The 15,721-nt window shown below is 41.2% G+C and overlaps 3 protein-coding genes across 3 annotated transcripts; 2 read left to right on the plus strand and 1 right to left on the minus strand.

Annotated features, from left to right (window-relative positions):
- Positions 1-359: 359 nt before the first annotated feature.
- On the minus strand, positions 360-2,624 carry LOC102714175 (protein FATTY ACID EXPORT 7-like). Its single transcript, XM_040523081.1, has 3 exons — positions 2,262-2,624; positions 858-992; positions 360-738 (listed from the first exon to the last, which is right to left on the minus strand). The coding sequence occupies exons 1-3, from the start codon at positions 2,602-2,604 to the stop codon at positions 596-598; spliced, it is 621 nt and encodes a 206-aa protein (XP_040379015.1). The 5' UTR covers positions 2,605-2,624; the 3' UTR covers positions 360-595.
- Positions 2,625-4,665: 2,041 nt separating this feature from the next.
- Positions 4,666-8,773, plus strand: LOC102714452 (vacuolar cation/proton exchanger 3). The gene is made up of 12 exons (XM_006652870.3): positions 4,666-4,808; positions 5,090-5,311; positions 5,601-5,668; positions 5,738-5,766; positions 5,863-6,059; positions 6,137-6,349; positions 6,565-6,699; positions 7,062-7,178; positions 7,270-7,323; positions 7,521-7,637; positions 8,041-8,134; positions 8,430-8,773. Exons 2-12 carry the CDS (start codon positions 5,093-5,095, stop codon positions 8,438-8,440), a joined length of 1,254 nt encoding a protein of 417 aa, XP_006652933.1. The 5' UTR covers positions 4,666-4,808; positions 5,090-5,092; the 3' UTR covers positions 8,441-8,773.
- A 4,617-nt stretch (positions 8,774-13,390) lies between these two features.
- Positions 13,391-14,378, plus strand: LOC102714916 (auxin-responsive protein IAA33). Its single transcript, XM_006653770.2, has 2 exons — positions 13,391-13,957; positions 14,078-14,378. The coding sequence occupies exons 1-2, from the start codon at positions 13,545-13,547 to the stop codon at positions 14,160-14,162; spliced, it is 498 nt and encodes a 165-aa protein (XP_006653833.1). The 5' UTR covers positions 13,391-13,544; the 3' UTR covers positions 14,163-14,378.
- The last annotated feature ends 1,343 nt before the right edge of the window (positions 14,379-15,721 follow it).

Genomic DNA, 15,721 nt, shown 5'->3' on the forward strand with positions numbered 1-15,721 from the left:
AAATCATATTAATCTATTTTATTTTTTTAATAATTAATTAATTAATTATGTACTAATCTATTACTACGTTTTCCGCACCGGATATCTAACCCACTCCTTCCCTCCAGCCGAACGCGGCAAGCCGGCCGGCCGCCGGCGACGCCTTTGAGCTGTAACTGCCGCCTGGGCTACATATAATACATGTTTCGCATACACTACTCCATTCGACTGAGGGTGTAAGTGGGCAAGCCCGCGAAACCGCTTATAAATCAATTAAGCGGGTAACCCGGCGGGCTACCCACTTAATTGGCTTATAAGCGGGTTGACAGACCGACCCACTTACACCCCTGCATATCGTACATGCTGCCAGGTAGTCCCGATGTTGAATCAAGATCCAAGACAGATTCTCCAAACCTTTTATTTTCTTTTCCCGTTCTAGCATCTCACATGCTTCACATTGTACCAGAAAATAAGTGAGCTACCACTCAGAACAGGTACATGGTCAAGAAGGAAAATGGCACACAGTTGCTGCAGGTTCCAAAACATGAAAAAGGGAATGGACACATGAAGCTTAGGTAGGGAGTTGCATTGCATGTGGTGATCGCCACTGGCTGCGTCATGCATGCGTGCTGCGCAAGATCCCATGGAAGTAACCACCCACCATGACCAAGGAGACGAGAGACACGACGCCAGCTGGGAATACCTTCCCGGACTTCTTGAAGCGAGATCCCATAACCGACAGCAGTGCGGCCGATATACCTAGAATGCAAAACGAAACAACATCAGGGAAAGCCTCCAGGTCGAAGCAATTCCATGCCAAGGATAATAAGGACCGCATGGTCCACAGCATAGATGGTTCAGAAAAGGATCTTACATACCTAAACCGATAGATGACGCAAAGACGGGTCTCACTGGGAGTTGAGTGTGAACGAAGTACAGGACCAGGGCTGATATGCCTCCTGCAGCTAAGGACTTCTGGCTTCCACTCTTCATGTACCCCATTGCACCACCAGCTACAGAATTAGGAAGGACAGCGGTAAATTTTTCACATCAAGATAGTGTCTCTGTTGGTCACGACAATCAACACATCAATTTAAAACTATCTCAAGATACAACCTGAAGGCTAGAACAGACTGCCAGGCTCTGATGTAACCTTACACTAGATGGTAACATCACACGGTAATTCACTCCAGTAGATCATAAATGCCATTATCAAACTGATGGAGCTAAAATTATACCACCAGGATTCAATCATCTACTGGTTTAAAGACATAACAACAATGGAGACAAAGAAATCCAGAATCAAAGGAATCTCATTACTGCATTGTTTTTTTTTTCTAAAGGACTTCTATATAGGTTCATTTTTAGGTCATTGTTTAGATGTACCTCATTTCATTCTGAGAAAATTCTGTCCACTGTAATTGTTTGCTAACCATTCTGGTGTTAGCACTATAAAGGAGGATGATCATCCTACGGCCTGTGATACATCATTGTGTTTGCTCTTGTGTCTACAACAGAGCAAATCCTGGTATCATCATTGTTCTACAAGCAGGACTTGAGTGGGTGGCTGACTCCTGAATAGGGGCCTTTTGAAATGAAGGGGAAAAGAAAAGGAAAAGTGGAGGATTTGGATTCCTATGGATTTGTTAATTGCAGCAACCTTTGATTCATACGAATTGCTCACAGAAATATTCCTTTGGAGCTGATTCTAGAGGATAAATGGAGTAAACTTTCCATCTAGTCTGAGCTCATTTTTTTTCCTTCCTTTGTGTAGGATCGAGGCAATCAAGGTGCTGATCCAATGCTTGATAGCAGCAGAATAAGCAATGAATGGATATAATTTGTGTTAGCTGCAGTTTATTTACTACTAATGGAAAGTGAGTCCAAGTTTCTAAGTAAAATTCTTATGTTTTTCCTCTACGGATCTACCCCCATTCAAACACCTATTCCTATTCATTTCCTATGGTTTTACAATCCTCTTTTTTACACGTGGATTCCTATTCTATTCCTATGTTTTTCGTGTTCCTGAATTTTTCAATCCTGTTGTTTCAACGGAGCCCCTGTTCTGGTATGTTATAATTGGACAACTAACAAGTACTTCGTCAAGTCCAACAATCTATTGGTCCCATCAAATTAGTAAATTTACCAGGCTATTAAGCGCATAAGGATTCAATTTTGCCGAGAATAACTGACAATTATGTATTACTGCCATGTAAATTATCGGTAACAACCTAGTGATCCAGAAGTTTGAAATGCACACAACGAAATGGTCGTGGCGTTACCTCCGACGAGCGCGGCGTAGGCGAGGGTGAGCTTCTGCGACATGGACAGCCCCTGCCCCATCTTCTCCTCCCCTTCCCCTTCCCCCTCCTCTCCCCCACCCCGCGGCAGCTCACTGTCTCCCCCTCCGCCGCCGCCGCCGCCGCTCCCAGAGCCGTCGCCTCCGCCTCCGCCTCCCGATTCGCCGAGCTCGGGCTCCTTGGCCGCGACAGCGACGAGGAGGCGCGCGCCGGAGCGCAGCAGCGGGAGGGCGGGGGCGCGGGGGCGCAGCAGGAGGAGCGAGCACTGGGAGATCGGGGAGGAGTGCGGCGCGAGGGCGAGTGGGGTCGTCGTCGCGAGGGCCATGGGGTTCGGTTCGGGTGCTCGAGCTGATGTGATGGGGATTTTTACGCGGAGGAGGTTGCTGTCAGACTGCGGGTGGGCCCCCCTATTTTTCCTTTTTCTTTTTGATTTTCTCTTTCTTTTCTCTTTTGGATTTTCTTTTCTTTTCGGACGATTTCGTTCTTTCTCCTAGTTTGATGTTCAATACTGATTTTAGCATATATTTTTTTAGTACTTTTGTTGTTACCACTGCTTTTTTTTTAGCTAAAGCAGATGTTTACCCCTACTTTACATGGTCAAATTGACGTGTTAAATCTTTGGTGAAAATATTGTGTGCCCTTAACTGTTGATGTATATTTGCTCTTCTTTTATATAGGCTTCCAACTTGTTTCGATGAATATATTTAAATCTATCTTAGATACATTCTTTTCTAACGAATATACCAATTTTGATATAATACCAACAAATTTGCAAAACCGAAGGTGCTAGCCAGAAACAATTTGCAAAAATCCAGGGGGAAAGTTAAATCCAAAGTTTGCATAATCATTATTTCTATTATTATTTCCTATTTTTTGCTGCAACAGTTCCAGGTTCAGTTACATATGTCAAAAACAGGGATAACCTCATGCTTATGTAAAGAAAAACAGGGAAAAAAACTAAACCTAAAAAATAAGAACAAAATTAATACTGCAGCAAGGGCAAAAACAAAATTGTCCCTCTCTTTTCTTGTTTGTGTTTGCTGGGTTTTGGGCAGCATCTAGAAGGACGAACGACGATTCGTTTCTTAAGGAGTGCGCACAGCGTGGGAGGCATGACCGCATGACTACATGTGCCACGCTGTTACTTTCTCCGGAAGTTTTATTTAACTTTGTTATTTTTTAAATCCAATAAACAATTGCTTATTTTATTTAAAGATATTATGTAAACATGTAAATTTATATGTCATACTTGCAGAATATTTTATAATAAAATAAGGTAAAATAAACAACAATATGTATTTTTTAATATAACATATAGTCGAATGTACATTTAAAAGTCAACAATATCGAATAAAAAAATATTCATAGGTTACAAATTTAGTATAGCATAATATATTTTTTTATTACATGAAAGACATAAACTATGTACTACAGTTATATAACACAGTAAATAATGATAACATATTTGTGAGTATGTACCTTAACATGTTTAAAGAGAGAGCGCATGCTATAGAAATATGTAGCGAGTGATGACTAACTGATCTTACTAAAATCCTAATAACATTGTATTTACACGCGCATAATATTTATGAACTATGGGCACCGGGATTTCACAATTCCATTTACGCGTGCTTAGTATTTGCTAACTATGGGCACCGGAATTTTAATCTAATGAATATAATTAACACACCACATTTATGCGCGCATAATATTTATGAACCAAGATTTTAATCTGGTGGGTGCAATTACAAGACGACCGATATGGATTATAATTTTATATATTTATTATCAGGTAACTTTGACTTGCATATTCATTATTGGATCATGATGCTTCAAATCACTCTAGAAAAAGCTTCTAACTTTACATACCGAATCTATAATGCGACTTTCATGAGTAATCCTGGCATGATAATCTTTACTAAACCGGAGACGGCGGCGGTGTTTCTCACCGAACCACAACATCAAAATGTGTACTTTGGTTTACCCCAGTGAAAAAAAAAACTTGCGATTTTTATCACCAAAAAAATCTGACGAACTCTGAAAACGATCCGCCATACTTTCCACCAAGACTTCACCAGACCTGCCGGCCGGTGTGGACTGCCTAGTTTAACAGTAAAAGAGGCCTCGCCGTCTCGGCAAGGAGGAGGAAGTTGCGGGCGTAGTCGTAGGCAACACTCCGCCCTGAGGCCGAGCCGAGTCGTAGTCGCCGCGCGGGGAAGGCAACTAAGCAGCAGGCAGAGGGGGTGGGAGGAGGCAGGCGAGAAGACGGGGCAGGATTTTTTTCCGCAGGCGCGGGCGGCGTGAGCAGCAGCAGCAGCGTCGGAGCCGCCCCAACCTGCCCCCCGCATTACAGGCTCCGACCCCTCGCGCTCGCTGGACTTGGGGGGGGGGGGGGGGGGAGGCGGCTTGACTTGGCTTCACGCGGCGGCGGCGGATGATGATCCCTAGGGAACGGCCGCTGCCGGAGTCCGCGCCGGCCTCCTGATCCCCGACCGACGATCGGCGGCGGCGGCGGCTGTGTTGTTGCAGGTTGGTTGGTGCTATCCGGATTCGGTTGGTAATCACGAGTTTCTTGGATTTGGGTCGTCTGGATTTAGGATTGGTGGATAGATACATGCTTGGCTAGGTGCGGGGTGGATCTGGGAGGCTGATTTAGCATGCTCTAGTTTGGTCTGATTTGAGAAGATGGAAGCTGATTTATGAACTTGAGAATCTCACATGAAAGGAAGCGAATTTGTGGAGAAAGTCGCTTCTTTTTTCACACTTGGAATTATAATTGTTTTGCTCACTGTGATTTTCTGTGGTGATAGAGCATGGAGAATCCACAAATTGAGATGGGGGCCTTCAAGGCGAACGGTCTGCAAGGGCAGAACGGTGGGCTGCGTTCCAGCATGGTTGAGCCCTGGAAACTGCAGAGGACCGTTCCGAGAGTGCTGAGGAGCATCAGGATTGTCATATTCACGTCTAAGCTCAATCTGCTCTTGCCGTTTGGGCCTGCGTCGATCGTGCTACACTACGCTACCAAGAGACATGTAAGCCCTGTTGACTGCAATTGAAATCTATTTGAGCGCAGTTGGTTTATTCATCATTGGATGTAGGTTAGATTGTTTCACTTCAGTATCTAGGAAACTGGATTACCATATCGAGGTGAACTAATACTTGGGCTGACCGCACTTCAGTAACATTACTAATTTTGTAGTTCTTGTTATGCTATAATGTTTCATCAATTTAAGAGTAGTATTTAGTCAGTAGATTTATGTTACAACGATTCTCTTGTTGCAATTCAATACCAAACTGATTTCTACTTTACCCAAATCGCAGGGATTGGTCTTCCTATTCAGCATGCTAGGAATAACGCCTTTAGCTGAGCGCTTGGGTTATGCAACTGAGTGAGTTAGTAAACTCTAGAACTATTTTTTCTGACCTTACTTCATTTAACCTAAACTACTGTTCTACAGGCAGCTCGCGATATACACTGGTCCAACAGGTATGCATTTTTTATTTTATTTTATGGTTTATGACCTATTACAAATTGGAGAACCTGCAAGCAATAACAGATATTCTCCTTTAATACCAATTGCAGTTGGTGGGCTTCTAAATGCTACATTCGGAAATGCAACTGAAATGATTATTGCAATATATGCTTTGAAAAATGGAATGATCCGAGTAGTTCAGCAATCATTACTTGGTTCTATATTATCAAATATGTTGTTGGTTATGGGCTGTGCTTTCTTTGCTGGTGGTATTGTTCATCGGAATAAGGACCAAGTCTTCAGCAAGGTAATTTTTGTGCAACGTATCGTATGGCCTTTCCACCCTAAAATTCCTGATATGAAATCAAATTTTATTTACTACAGGCAACTGCAGTTGTTAACTCAGGTTTACTGTTGATGGCTGTCATGGGACTGATGTTTCCTGCTGTCCTTCATTTCACACATTCAGAAGTGAGGCAAGGAGCATCAGAGGTTTCTCTTTCAAGGTTCAGCAGTTGTGTTATGCTTGTGGCATATGCAAGCTATCTTTATTTCCAACTAAGTGGACGGAGTAACACTTACAGTCCAATTGGCAGTGTAAGTGTATACCTCAATTTAGATCTTCATTGCTGATGATGAATATGATAAGTCCGAGCCTTTATTGCCTCTCTGCCTATGCTAGTTCATTATAACACACACTATGCTTGCACTTTGAGTTGGAACAACAAGCAATGACCTAATCTCCTTGATTCACAATCATTTGCATTCCTTAAAATTAAAATGTAATAGCCATGTTTTATCACCTGTTGTAGGAAGAAATGCCCACCGAGGATGCAGCCGAGGAAGATGAAGAAGCAGAGATTAGCATGTGGGAGTCGATTGCATGGCTCGCTATGTTAACCTTATGGGTGTCTATCCTTTCTGAATACCTGGTTAATGCCATTGAGGTATTCATTTTCTTTTCCAATTTAGGGTTACAGAACAAAAAAGCTAAGCTTTTCGTAATATGTGCAACTGTCAACTGTTTTTTTTTTTTTGGCCTGTTAAACTTGACAATTGATTCTGTTCTGTTGTTATTGGGTTACTCATATCAGTGAAAAATATCCATCTTAAATTTGGAAATGAATATTCGATATAGGATGAAAGATTTACCATGTTCCAATGGAAAGTTCATGAACATTGGATCAATATATTTTAGGGAACATATAACTATTCTAGCCATGTTATCAGTACATGGTTGTCTTACAGGTCACCTGAGTGCATCTGCATGGGTATACTATTGATCACTGCTTTGCTCTTTTGCTGTCAGGGGGCATCTGATTCACTGAACCTACCGGTGGCTTTTATCAGTGTCATTTTGCTTCCTATTGTGGGAAACGCTGCTGAACATGCTAGTGCAATAATGTTTGCAATGAAAGATAAACTTGTAAGCATTTATATGTGCTCAGTTTTGATGTTTTTTTCTGATTCTTCTGTTCTCTCCTAACAGCCGGTATACATGGTTGTTTCTTCTGCAGGACATAACACTTGGTGTTGCAATTGGGTCATCCACGCAGATATCAATGTTTGTGGTAATGCATGATTTCAAATTTGTTATCCCACTATGATCTGAGCATGCCTTTTTGCACTTGTTCATCTAAGTGCCATGCTAGCATGAACATTCTACAGATTACTGTATTCATTCCAGATCGCACATTTGTTTATTTATCATATCCTATTTTCTTTTTTGTTATGTTTGATATGTGTTGATTATTCTCCATTTATACAGATTCCCTTTTGTGTTGTCGTTGGTTGGATGATGGGGCAAAAGATGGACTTGAATTTCCAGCTATTTGAAACTGCAACTCTCTTCATAACAGTACTAGTCGTGGCATTTATGCTACAGGTAGATTGTTATCTGAATATTAAGAAATATTTTGATAAGCAGTGTCTTCTTAATGGAGAGTTTGTCGAAATGTGTTTGCTTTTATATCCCAAAGTGAATGTGCTATTGCTACAGTTCAAATTTACCGGTAATGGTCTATATTGACTAGTGTGGTATTCATATTGTCCATAGATGATCTATTTTATGGGTTTTTTTGGCCTTCAGTTCATACCTTTAGAAAGAATTATGTGCGATCAGTAGAAACTTTAATGATCCTTTCCCATCTTGAAGATTAATATGATAATCAGGCTTTCATTTTATTTCGTTTTCATCAATATCTGCTATAGCTCTCCTTATAAATTACCTAGAATAGGATCTGTCAACCATCTTCAGCTCGTCACACTCTCTTTCTATTTTTCCACAGGATGGCGTTGCGAACTACTTGAAAGGACTTATGCTGATCCTGTGCTATCTTATAGTTGCTGCCAGTTTCTTTGTTCATGTTGATCCACAATCCAGTAAGTAGCTTGCTGTGAGTTATAGACATTGTTTTCATCTATGGCAACGCCTCAAATCAACTTCATTAATTTTATGAAAAAGGGAAGGTCTCCAACATTTACAGCTTAGTTCATGCATGTTTTTGGTGTATGTGTGTAAGCAATTGTTCTTGCCATCGTTTGATACTACTAGCAGTAGCATTTGGCATGGACTTGAAAATCAACCAACAGTATACTGCTATTAAATAGTTGATGTCTGAAATAGACATGAGCACATATGCTGTCGCAAGTGTTTTGACTCCTAACTGTTTTGCAGGCGATGGTTGATGCCACAAAACACTGTAATTATTGTACCAAATACCCTTGAAGCCTTGCTAATCTTAATTCTGGTGAGGTGCTCCTCCGTAGCAAAAGCTCAGCCTGCATGCTGGCTGGAGCTGGCAGAATGTTGACACGGCCGGGAAAATCACGTGGTGTCGGTTAGTTCATCCACGATCTGCAGCAGCAATTATTGCACGTTGCAATAGTCAAAAGATCTGAAGGGGGTGGGTGGTTGTAATGTATACAGATTACAGGAACGAGGAAATGCATGCACGTCGCCCATGTAAATCTCCTTGGTATTCAATTAATTCAGTTAATGTGGCCCTGACCCTTTTCTCCTGTTCTTCTGCTTTGCTTGAACTCAGTTTTGCGGCTAGCTGCCGTGGTGTGCTACTTTCTTGTGTCATTGGGAAATCCACTGTTGAGAGTTTAACTAAGGGGTTGTTTAGATTAGGCTAAACTTTTTAGCCTCATGTCACATCGGATGTTGTTTAGACACTAATTTGAAGTATTAAATATAGATTAATCAAAAAACTAACTTTATAAATGAGAGCTAATCCGCAAGGCGAATTTTTTGAGCCTAATTAATTCATAATTAGCAAATGTTTATTATAGTATCATATAGACTAATTATGGATTAATTAGGCTTATTAGGTTCGTCTCACGAATTAGTTCAAGATTATGAATGGGTTTTATTTATAAATTATGTTTGTCCAAATATCCGATTTACCTAAGAGCTAAAGTTTAGCCTCTAGAAACAGACAAACAACCATAAAACTAGCGAATGCAGAGGATACCTAATTAGATATAAACCACCGACTTGGCAGTTGACAATGTGCCGAGTGCTACTGTATTAGCCAGTTGCTCTGTTAGAAAATATAAAATATAATTATGTTTAGGATTTAAATAGTATTCCACAGTATAGTATTTTAGCACTACTTTTCTTATCCATCACTGCCAATGCAATTTTCCCCATTTTATCCCTACCTATTCACATCTTCATTTATCATTTATTTTCTAAAAAATATTATAGTCTTTTCTCTTTAACACTAATACATACTTAATCCACTTTTGCTATTTAATCAAACGTTTGATTTTTTATTCTTCTGTTAGATTATCATTCAATGATAGTGATCAGATTTAATCGATGGTATTAAAATTTTTATACATTTAATGACCAATGGCTTCTCGTACGCCTGTCGCTTTTGCATGGATTTCAGAAAAGAAAAAAGACGCATATATGCAGGCCGGCGGCGCTGCATCGATCGAAATCTCGATGGCATTGCGAGGCAAGCACGCAACCTGCCCCGGCCCCCGATCAAACCCCCACCCCCCAACATCCCGAGACACCGCACGCAATGCACCGCCCCGCGCGCGGCGCCGCCGTGCGTGCGTGCGTGCCTCCGCCTCGTCGGCCGCGACATGTCCGGCGGAGCAACCGAGGAAGACGACGACGACGACGTACATACGTACATGTATTTAATTAGTTGCACTGCATCTGCATCACACAACATTCGCCTTAATTTGCATCTGCTTCACAGAACATTCGCCTTTAATTTGATCGAGTAAGTACTGCTACTGCCATTGCCACTAGTAGTACTAGACTATACCACTTGTTAGCTTCCCGGCCATAAAAATCCAGCGACGCGTGCATTTGATTTATCTGCTGCAAGCCTGCAAACAGCTATCAGCACTGCACTCTTCTTTGTTTCTTTTGCCGATTCGATGCATGGATTAGCTCGGTTTTTTAACGGTGGTCAAGTAAACAGTGCTGACTGCTATAGTGCGTATTACTGTGGCAAGATCGAATCTGGCAGGTTCAGGTTCAGGGTGCCTTTGGGACAAAGCTACAAGTAACTTTACCATATCCATGTGCATGTGTGGATGTATCATGTATGCAAATGAAATGCGTGCCTGCGTAAAATGGACACTTTGTTAGTTGTTGGTTAGATAAAAAGATCAGTTTTTTTGTGTGCATACATGATACGTACATTGATACTAGATCCAACACATGGATGCTTGCCACGGACAAGAAAAGACTGGCACCTTTAATCTCCCATTCCCATGCATGCTAATTGCAGTTCTGTGTTGTTTACATGGATCAATGTTGAGGCTCTCGAGTCTCTGATCGAGATGATGAGCATGTCCACGTTCAGTTGTGATTAGTCATTTTTATCGGACATGTTTAGCAATTAGCCCTCGTGTGTGTGCACGATTTTGTACCAAATTTAAAAAGATACTAAAAGTTATCATATATATTAATATGATAAATTGGTATGTTTAAATACTTTATTAAGAACTATAAAATTTTCTAGTGCCATATGTATATCGTCAATATGTAGAGAGATGCTCTATGTACATACATACATGATCGATCGACCTGTCAACTGCATGCACGCCGTCGCACGAATTAACGGTGCAAAATTTAAACGCACAACACAAAACAGTACAGGTCGTAAATATTGATGTCAGTGCTGCTACGGTGCTACTGCCACCGATTCCGGCAGCAACGACGACCGGCCATGGACGTAATGTTAAGTTATTACACGTTGTGTAGGTGTACTGTACTGATCGATCTCCATGATGCGCGGCGCATTAGGACATGATAAATATAATTTTAATCTCGAGGAAACGTCTTCTTGTTTATTACGATATAATTTAAATATTTGTGATAAGATAAAGTAACATGGTCTAAATCACTATCAAAAGCATGTGAGCTTGAATCCAACTTCTATAAGCTGTCTCAAAATAAACAAATTAGACTCTTGCTGTATATTTGTAATCATATTTTGTTTACAACTTGCAAATACCAATTTAATTTACATGCTTAAAGAGTGATATGGAACAACTTAATTTATCTTGTTATTGTTTAAATTTTTAATTTAGATAATGCGTAGAAAACAAGTGGACATCGTGGCCCTTTCCACCCTTTCGAGGGATTCCACGCTGTACATTAATTCGATTCGTACGTGCGCGCGATTGCAAATTTAATCCACGGACATTTATTTATGACCCTGCATGTTACACAATTCATATATATGTATGCTTGGTAAAGCAAGATCAGCACAACGTACGTCGGGAAACATGTCAGGATCAGGACAGCAGCTCTAGACGGACATCATTTTTTACTTAAAAAAATCAAACAACATATTTACAAATAAAAAGTAATTTATAAATAATAATTTTATATACGTGTTCTTAAATATCTAAAAGACAAACACTAAAAAATACTATCATAAAAGTCCTAAAATAAAATTTAAATTTTGGTTTATAAAAAACGAAAAGACATTTTCGTGATTTAATTTCTCGCACACCCAACGTAAACACATGCCTCCAGCTCCCACACGTCCGTCCGTCTGGCCGCCGGCCGGTCGTTTTTCTGTGCCCCTGGCCCTGCACGCCGATGAGCGCACGATTGCACGAAGACGGAAGAAGCGCGAACGGCCGGCGAGATGACCGGCCACACGTCTGCATGCTAGCTATATAACACACGTCACGTCGTATAGAATTGTACGTTTAGATGGAGCAGACAAATAAGAAGATATAGAATGATTATTAAGTGGTGAGCGTTGATTTTTATATTACGATGGTAACTAATACGTATATAAAAATTTTATTTATAAATTAGTTTTTGTTCGTAAATATATCGTTGGTTGATCGGTCAGCTTCACGACACGACCATCCAGGCCAAGATTGGCAATGTCAAGAGACCGGATCTCGATTATCTGGGGCAGCTAGCTAACGTCTTTATTTGTTCATTTCATGTCTCGGGTTCGTTCGATCGTGCAGGTTCATGTATTGCTGACACTGCACTACTGCTCCCATCCTTTACTCACTTGCAAGCAACCCAATTAACCCACACGTACCACCACTGCAGCACATGCCTGTCTTTCAAATTCAAATCGATCAATCAATGGCCCAAAGATATTAATTATAAGCTCTCTTTTGTTCTATAATGTCTGTTATTTTGGACAAGGACATGCTCTTAAAAATCAATTTAAACCACTATTTTTAATTATAGCATGTATAAAAATATCAATAGGTGTATAATTTTATTAAAGTATATTTCAAGATTGATTCACACACACATATACATATATAGTATCCGTACTTCTAAAATAAATATTTTAAAAAATATTTATAGCTAAAGTTCTACAGAAGTATTTTTTGAAATTAATTTAATATAGCTAAAGCTCATAAGTATTAATTTAATCTTAGTTTTGTCTAAACGATAAATACATAAGTATTTATGAAACGACAGAATGTAGCTCAATATATACAAATTTTGTGGTTCTTGAGAGGTTAATGTAGGTATCAAATTTTTTAATCTTACAATTTTATGAACTCCAAATAACTAATAATAAGAGATACCAAGCTTTTATCATATAAAATATATGGTACCCCATGTACTTGATAAGATTACAAATTTGGTGCACTCAGGGACTTTTTAGTTCCCAAAAATTTTCCCAAAAACATCATATCGAATTTTAGACGTCTAAATAGAGGATTAAATATAGATAAAATAAAAAACTAATTGCACAGTTACGTGAGAAATCATGAGACGAATCTTTTGAGCTTAATTAGTCCATGATTAGTCATAAGTGCTACAGTAACCCACGTGCGTTAATGATGGATTAGTTAGACTCAAAAGATTCGTCTCGCGGTTTCTAGGTGAGCCATAAAATTCGTTTTTTTTCATTCGTGTTCGAAAACCCTTCTTGACATCTGATCAAATGTTTAATACAACACCCAAAAATTTTCATTTCCTCACCTAAACGCCCCTCAACTTTACTGCTACACTAAACGAAGTTTTCATTGCGTCCAAAAAGAATACTGGTGATGTATTAAATGCAGCACAGCGATCTCGTTTGCAACCCTAGCTACAGTACTCCGGTCTCTCCACGATCTCCTCCTATAAAATGGTCACACGCTTCGCACGGGAAGAACACAACTAACCTTCCGCAAAAAATGATCATCAGTACTCCACTTCGTCCTATTTAACCCCCTCGATCTCACTCTCTCCACTCCCTCGCACAACCAACCGCTCACACGCCGCGATCGCCGGCGAGCTTGTACGTGTCGCCGGCCTGTAGTCGTCTACTCGTCTCCCATGGTAAGCGGCGGCAGCGGGGAGCATCAGCCGCCGAAGCGGCGGCTGCCAGCGCCGGCCGCGGCGGCGGCGTCGTCCGAGCAGGAGAGGCAGCAGCAGCGGAAGATGCTGAGGCTGTCGGTGCGGCAGGGCGACCAGGACGACGACGCGATGACGGCCGGCGTGGTGCCGCCGGTCACCGTCGTCCTGGACGGCCGCTCCATCTGCCACCGCGTCCACCTCAGCAGGCACACCGGCTACCGCAGCCTCGCCGCCGCGCTCCGCCGCATGTTCGTCGACGAGGATGACGACGGCGCCGGAGCCGACGGGGACCGTGGTGGTGGCCTCGACCTGTCCAATGCCGTCCCCGGCCACCTCGTGGCGTACGAGGACATGGAGAATGACCTCCTCCTCGCCGGCGACCTCAGCTGGAAGTAAAAAATCAACAAACTTTAATTCAATTCCTGGTTAATCTGTCTGAATCATTCTTGATGGTTGATGCATCCCTGTGTGTTTGTCATCTCATCGATCTTCTTCCTGCACATGCATCTCAGGGATTTCGTGCGTGTCGTGAGGAGGATTCGGATCATCCCGGTGAAGCCATCTAGCCGGAGGAAGCCTCAATTAACGGCGCCTTAATCAGCTCATTTGTAACTAAATTATACAACTCTACTGCTTCTCCTAGATATCTACTATAGTTTCATTCGAAATAGTTTGTGTTTTGTCATCAGTTGTAATGTCGTTAAGCAAAATCAGTTAATCCCGTTTTACTCGATCGATCCTGACCTTACCGTGCTGTGTACGTTGATCTCTCAATCCGCGAAAAAAATGGTAATGTTAATTAACCGATTAATTAGGGGCTAATCACGGTTTGTGTCCACGTCATGTTCGCTGTACATGCTTAACTGTGCGTGTACCTAGCTAATCTACCTGTATGTATGTTTGTATGTATGCATGCGTACGTGAAGTGCGTCGTGTGCCGTGTCGATCTCTCTCGTAAGTCCGTCCTAGCTCGTGTGTGCTTGACTTGCGTGTTCTTGCTTTGAAAGTGAGGCTCTCCATCTGTCTCTCAGCTCACTGATTGCTCGTTAATTATTTCTCAACTGCTCGATCGATCAGTCACTCAGCCTCGCTTCCTGAACACCACCGACGCTTTATTTGTTAATTGGAACGTGCAGATACAGCTACATGTACACAGAGATAATCAGTTATAAGTAGCCGTCAGTTAACCAGATCGATCATTGATAATGCGGTAACATCATCTGCGTACTATCTGATTTTAGTCTCTTCTGTTTAATTAGTGAGAGATTAATATGCACAATTGGTCGAGTTGACGATTGATAGCAATGGATGCAGTGGTGGTGGCCACTACCCGGAAGCATAACCGTCATAAACAGCATTCCCATCAATGCATGTGTACGTGCATGGGTGTGTCGTCCTTGACCTCCATTGCTAAATTTTTCAGGGTAAATCAGCAAAAATGTGGAGATGGATCGGTGACATTGGAGGGATAGTGCCGTAGTGGTCACTGGAGATGGATCGATAGGATGTGACACTGCCGGCAAGCTCAAGCCACATGTATCACCCTTCTGTCAGATCGATCTTCTTCAGAGTAATTCTGATGCAGTACATGATGATGCAGATTAGACCAAAACTGCATAAAATCAGGGTCATGCATGCAGAGATGCAGAATTGAATTCGCTACCGCTTGAAGCATGTGCAACGGCGTACGCAATCACCCTATCTTTTCGGTTATATATATTTATATTTATAAGCTACAATTTGAATTTTTAACTCTAAGTTTAAAGTTGATTTTTTTCACCAAATTTGATTTTTTAGCTTAACTTTTAGATTGCTAAGAATACTTATATAAAAGTATTATTTATAAATTATTTTTTATTTTCAAATATGTTGTTTGAAGTTTTCTATAAAAAAAACCCAAACGTCCCCACGTATAGTTGTAGCAGTGGAGTCAATGTTTCAGTGGCTGCAAGTGACGTTCAGGGTTGGAACTTGGAGGAGTCATGACGCATGAGAAAGACAGCGAGGGATGCGCGTACGCATCTCGCATCGATCTAGCTTATAGCTCTACAGCACGGGTCGTCGATTTTATTCAGAGATTCACATGTATATTTGTCAACTCTGAAGTCATTTTTGTTGATTTAGATGCAGAGGCCATGGGCGCATTAATTTGCCAC

This window comes from Oryza brachyantha, chromosome 4, assembly GCF_000231095.2.
Source record: "Oryza brachyantha chromosome 4, ObraRS2, whole genome shotgun sequence".
Classification (NCBI taxonomy): Eukaryota; Viridiplantae; Streptophyta; class Magnoliopsida; order Poales; family Poaceae; genus Oryza; species Oryza brachyantha.